This window comes from Chelonoidis abingdonii, chromosome 1, assembly GCF_003597395.2.
Source record: "Chelonoidis abingdonii isolate Lonesome George chromosome 1, CheloAbing_2.0, whole genome shotgun sequence".
In the NCBI taxonomy this organism is placed as follows: domain Eukaryota; kingdom Metazoa; phylum Chordata; order Testudines; family Testudinidae; genus Chelonoidis; species Chelonoidis abingdonii.
The window spans coordinates 96359529-96365528 of record NC_133769.1 but is presented as its reverse complement, the minus strand read 5'-3'; the positions used below and the strand labels follow the sequence as shown (position 1 = coordinate 96365528).

General features: G+C 54.7%; 1 protein-coding gene across 2 annotated transcripts in view; it reads right to left on the bottom strand.

Annotated features, from left to right (window-relative positions):
• Window positions 1-584: 584 nt before the first annotated feature.
• SHISA8 (shisa family member 8) overlaps window positions 585-6000 on the bottom strand; it is a 31724-nt gene continuing 26308 nt past the window's right edge. Inside the window, exons 2-4 of one of the 2 annotated variants that reach the window (XM_032787126.2) lie at window positions 5005-5132; window positions 1851-2021; window positions 585-1302 (exon numbers count right to left, since the gene is read on the bottom strand). In XM_032787126.2, coding sequence (XP_032643017.1) covers window positions 920-1302; window positions 1851-2021; window positions 5005-5132 — 682 coding nt within the window. In that variant the 3' untranslated portion in view covers window positions 585-919. The remainder of the gene's footprint in view (window positions 1303-1850; window positions 2022-5004; window positions 5133-6000) is intronic. The other variant, XM_032787134.2, reaches the window with a different exon arrangement.

Below are 6000 nucleotides of genomic sequence, written 5' to 3'. Positions count from 1 at the left end.
AGCGTGCCGCCATCAGCCCCCACCTGAGCTGCCAAAGCCAGTGTTCAGCCTTGCCCCTGCTGGCAGAATGTCCCACAGAAACTAAAAATAATGGTCAGCGCCCCGTCCTCCCCCTGCGCAACCTCAGCCAGCAGTCACTGTTTACATAGGACCTATATTTTGCTACTCTGCATCCAGCAGCTGCAGCCCCACATTCACCTACTGACCCACAGCTCTGGCCTACGGGAGCTAAATGCAGCAAGAACTGCTGGGTCAGCTAGGCCCTCATTCGAAACATTCAAAAATGAGTGTAAGAAAAATCCCCACCCCGACTCAGCGCTGGTGCCTAGCGTGTGCAGGGGAGAAAGCTGAGCTGGCAGTGAAAGGAAATGTCAAACTCCTTGTGAGCCCTTGCCAGCTGCCCTTTTGTACAGTTCATTTATACTGGCATGACTGGTGGTTGTGTGCCCTTGTTTAAAACCCACATGGCGGGGAAGAGGGAGGGGACGGGTTACACATGCGAACCCAATGGGCCTTAATGGTTATTGCAATTGCTTGTCTCACATCTCCCACCGTTGTCGTTCCTCTTGTGGGTGGGGTGGAGGGTGGTGCCTTCCCCCTAGCTCCCGTCAACATTGACTGTTCTGGTACAAGTGTGATGTGATGGACAGGTGAACTGGAAACAACAGCCGTGCATCAATCACAGGGCAACATGCATGCCTGTTTCACCATGCACGTTATCCGCGTACTCTTAGGAGGTGTGGGCACCTGTGCTGGTGGGTATTTCCCTCACCTTCCTCGTCCCTCCTGACACCCAGCCTAGTGCCACCAGCTATAATGGGGAAGCACCTCTGGTACTTTGCTAGCTGGTGGTCTGGGCTGGCAAGACGGTTAGCCCCAGAGGCTGCTGGGACATAAAAAGAAAAGATAAAGGTTCTTTTTAGACAGTGACCTCAGTCTTGCTATTGGTCGAGAAGGGCCGCGAGGGCTGAACATAGTGGGTGGGCGTCTGGCTGAAGACCTCTGGCAGCTTCTCCACGCTGAACTGCCGCTTGTTGGCATAGATCTGTCGGTGGACATCAGGGGGGTGGTGATGGCTGGGATCCCAGCCTCCCTTGAAGGCAGGGCTGGCCACCCGTGGGTGGGCGTTGGTTTTCACCACTTTGGCCTTCTGCCCAGGTGTAGCCAAGCCAACCAAGGCGCAGCTGTCATGCAGGGGAGGCACGTCATTCTGATGCAGCCCTATGGGTGGGAAGGACAGAGGACCAGGCGGAGGCATGTCCACCATGGGAAACCGCTTGTAGAATTCTTCGGGTGCACTCTCTGCAGGGGAAAACAAAGCAACAGGCAGGAAGTCAGACAGACAGGGAACACACATGCCTGCCTGAGCTGTACAGGAGCCTTCCACCTCTCTGCCTGCCAGGATGGCTCTCCTCCATGCATGTCCCCGCCTCTCCCCAACGGGGCTTCAGCTCTGCTGTGAGGGAAAGAACCTTGGCCATCTCAATCTCTGGCCCCTGTTCCATGAATGCAGCAGCTTCCCTTCCTCAGCCTGCCCCAGGCCCCTTTCCTTCACTGACGCCTGTGCTGAACCCCCACCCCTGAGCTAAGCTCTGCTCTAACTCAGCACACACGATACTTGAAGCCCTTGCCTCTCTCTCCAGGCCTGCAGAACCGCCAGCGGTGGGGGCTGTGCTGCTCTCCTTAGCAGCAATGATGTCCTGTTTCCTCCCCTCTGGCCTTGGGGAAATCACAGTCACTGCTGCCGTGGGATCAGGGGAGGGAGGAGCTGAAGCAAAGACAGAGGAAGCACCAGCTGGTGAAGCAGCCCTGTCTGGCACCTGGGCCTGCGATGCAGTGGCAGCACATACCTACGGCCTTGAGCGTGGCATACTTGGTGTAGTCCGGAGCTTGGTGGGGCATGGTGCTCGTCATCTGCAGCCAGTTGCTGTGGGCATGTGGCAGCCCCATCTGAGGGGCAAGAGGGGTGCTGACCACAGCATTATTCAAGTGCATATTGTCTGGAAATGCAAAGAAAGATTCTGAGAAGGAAGGTTTAAGGGGTCAGAGGGTCATAGTTTAAGGCCAGAGAGGACCATTAGATCATCTAGCCTGTCCTCCTGTTCACCACAGGTCATTCCATTTCACCGGCTACCCCAGTACTGAGCCCAGGAACTTGTGCGTGGCTATAGCACAGCTTCCAGAGAGGCCTCCGGTGTTGATCTGAAAGCAGCAAGAGCCTGAGAATCGACCACTTCCCTTGGTAGTTTGTCCCAACGGTTTCATTCCCCTCACTGATAACAATCTGTGCCTTCATTTCAATCTGAATTTGTCTGGCTTCAGCATCCAGCCATTGGTTCTTGTTATACGTTTCTCCACCACATTAAAGAGCTTGTGTGTTCTCCCCATGAAGGTGCTTGTGCACTAATCAAGTCACACCTTCTTTTGGCGAGGCTACGCAGATGGCGCTCGGTAAGTGGCTCACTGCAAGACTTCTCCTCCCGCCTGTCAATCCTCAGTTGTTGCTCTTTTCTGCACCTTCTCCAATTTTTAAACATTCTTTTTAAACTGCGGACCCCAGAACTGGATGCGGTATGCCAGAGTCAGTCTCACCAGGGACATACACAGAGGTAAAATCATCCCACCTCATTTATACACCAAAGGAGCGTAATAGCCCTTTAAGCCACAGCATCGCACCGGGAGCTCACGTGGTGTCCTCACTCCTTTTGCAAGTCACTGATTTCCAGGATAGCGTGGCTGGCCTGCCTTCCTTGGTTCTAGTTATATATATTTGCATTTAGTTGCATAAAAATGCATTTTAATGTTAACAGGCTCACTCTTCCCCCAACCTGGCCTCAGGTTTGGATACACCCTTCCCCAATGCATCCCCACAGTCTTCCCTGAGCTGTCAGACATCTGTGCTAAGAGCAAACATCACCACCTGCCTAGTGGGACTGGACACCTCGGACGATTGATCAGGGAACCTTCCATGGCTGTGGCTCTGGTGGCACTCTGTCCTCAGATCAGGAGAGGCCAAAAGCCCTTTGTAACTGACAGCTGTTTGGTGGCTGGTGTGAAGGACGAGTTCCCATTTCACTGGGACACCCACAGCCCTGACACGGCCATTCCCAGAAGCACTAACTGGCCCCCTCAGCAGAGAGACCAGTGGCTGAATGGGCCACAGGATGTGACCCAGCTTCCCGTCACTCCTAGCAACAGTCCCTTGGTGCCAGGCTTGGTGTGGGCCATGGGAGTGCAAAGCTAGGAGAGTGGCTGCCCGTGTACCTGTTAGACTTCAGTCTCCAGGCTCTTGGTTGGGTGACATTCCCCAGCAGTAACTTCAGCTCAAAGAGTTTCCATGAAAATTCCCCTTGCCCCCTTTAATAAGCGTCACTGGGAAATGAAGGAGAAAACAGAGTCCTACCCATCTTCCCTGGGCAGAGCAGAGCTGAACCAAACTTAAAGGCCATTGGATTAGCAGCCGATTTTCCTGTGTTACACAGCTGGAGACTGCAGTGGTACCAGTGACTCGTGGCCCCACCACTCTTCCCATTGCTCCTGCACAGGGGAGTGCCAAGGGGACAGCATGGAATAGTGATCAGCCCATTCTTCAGCAGAGGAGAAACACTTGCCCACACCCGCCCCGAAAGCAGATCCCCTGTGGGGACATCCCCCCTCCACATGCTAGATGACCTCACCTGTTGCCATTCACCAGCACTGGGTCTAGCTCCAGCTTTGAGGGGGAAATCCCTACTCTAGAAGGATGAGATATAGAATGGATCCCACCCACCCCAGGTACACTCTGGCAGTGCCGGACGCTGACCTGCACCTTATTCTGCAATGCTTTGCACAGCCTAGCTTTAAAGAACCCAAGTGATGGGACTTTCCCCAGCACCACGGGACTGTTCCACCACCTAACACACCTCACAACTAGGACAGTTTTGCTCCCTCCTCCATGCTCCTAGCTGCTAGTCTGGGTGCAGCTAGTAGCCCCCATCCTTGGGGGCTCCTGCAGCTTGTCCTAGCTGGATGACTGCACTGTGCTCTGACTTGTGAGCTGCAAACATACACTGGCTGCTGCCAGGGCAAATGTCACTTCCGATCTTTCAGAGAAGCAAGCAGGGGACTGTCAGCCCAAAGGGGGAGCCTTCCCCCAGAGGCAGCAGGGAGCGCACTGGAGGAGGAGCAGAAGGCACAAATGCGACTTATGCAAGCCTCGAAATCTGCCACCCCACGGCAGGGACAGACACAGCCGCCACACATCCAAATCAGGATCGTGTTCCCCTGCACCAGCTGTTATTGGTGGGTACAGTCCCAGAAACAGGAGTGGAAGCATCAGGGCACCCATCCCTCCTGAGCCTCAACATACCCCTCACCCACAGCCCCTGCAACATCCACGAGAGCAGCAGCTACAGGGAGGGTGGAGAAAGGCACGGCTCGCTTCTCAGGGGCGTGTCGACAAAGAGCAGTGACAGGGTCCCAAGTGGGAAATCCGGCCTCTTGAAGAGGAAGGAATTCCCCGTTTGAGAGTAGGGTTCTGGTGAATGAATTTCCAGGCACTGTATCCTCCCTGGGAACCCCTGATGCCAGTATGGTGCCCCCAGAACTTCTCATGACCAGCCCCCATCATGCTGGGTTGACATTAGGAGAGGAGCTTAATGCCTGCCATACTCCCCATGACGAGCATTTTGGCAGGGGGCACTCCCTCACACTGGAGTCCACCGCAGGAGGTAGCTCCCCATGGGCGTCGGGCTGCCTTTCATGCTCTACTTTAAATAGAAAATAACAGAAACAAGGGAACAGATTCCCTCCCGTGCATGTTCTGCTACTGCCAGACACCTGCGACTCTGTGTAAACTGCCCTGCTTGGTTTGCTCCACTTAGGAGCCCCCCAACTCCCATCCTGCCCCTTCTCAAACCTCATTCACAGAAATGGAAGGAGCCCGGCAGACCCTCTGCTGCCCACACACTGGTGTCTGCCCAGCACAGCTGGGACTGTGACGGGGACGGGAGGCGATGGTCTTACCTGTGCCATTTCTGGGGGAGCTCCGGGCAAGCCCGTCACCCATCTGGACCTCGATGCTGCCCACGTGATCGTCAGTCATGTGGTCCAAGGGGCTGTGGCCTGGTTGTTTCAGTAAGTCTGTGAGCGTTCTGGAGATGGCAGAAAGGAAAGCAGCAAAGCAGCGTCACATGAGGGGAGTCTCCACATCTCCCCGCCTCATGCGCGTGTGACACAGACACTTGGTGCAGACATACTGTCACCCTGCCAATGCACCTCAGTTCAGACCCAGAGGGCAGGCCTACACTTCATATGCTGCGTTGGTGCAGCTGCACTGCTGCAGCATTTTAGTGAAGATGAATGACGCCGATGGGGGAGAGCTCTCCCTCGGCATTGTTAATCCACCTCCCTGAGAGGCGGTAGCTGTGTTGGTGGGAGAAGCTGTCCTGCCATGATAGCGCTATCTGCACCAGCGCTCTAGGTTGGTGTAACTACGTTGCTCAAGGGGTGGATTAGTCACATTATATTGAAGTAATTTTGTAGCGTAGACCTCCCCATAGAAATCCTGGTTATTCCAGCCTAGGGCTCAAGATAGCACTGCCAATGCACCTCCACTCTGCCCGTAGATCCCACTGCTATTCCAGTGCTGGGCCACTACGTGGGTCTCCCAGTGCCTCTCACACAACCGCTTTCCAGTCCTGCGCAACAATGGCCAAACAAACCAAAAGTCATGGTGGCCAAACACCAAACTCACCTGCCATCCGAAGTGGGATCTGAACTCTGTGCTAGACTGGAATAGAAGGAAAGGCCAAGCCCCATCTAGCCACGCCCCCTCAGCATGCTCAGCCTTGTAGCATGATCCACTTCCTCTTGAAAAGCATGAACACTGTGGGCACTTTGTCAATATCACAAGGAAGGCCCCTGCCGCCTAGTAAATCGTCAGTTGTTGCTAACGTTAAAGGGGGTGGGGTCGGGGGGCAGGAGAACGAACTAGTGAAATCTTTGTGTTCATCACACTGC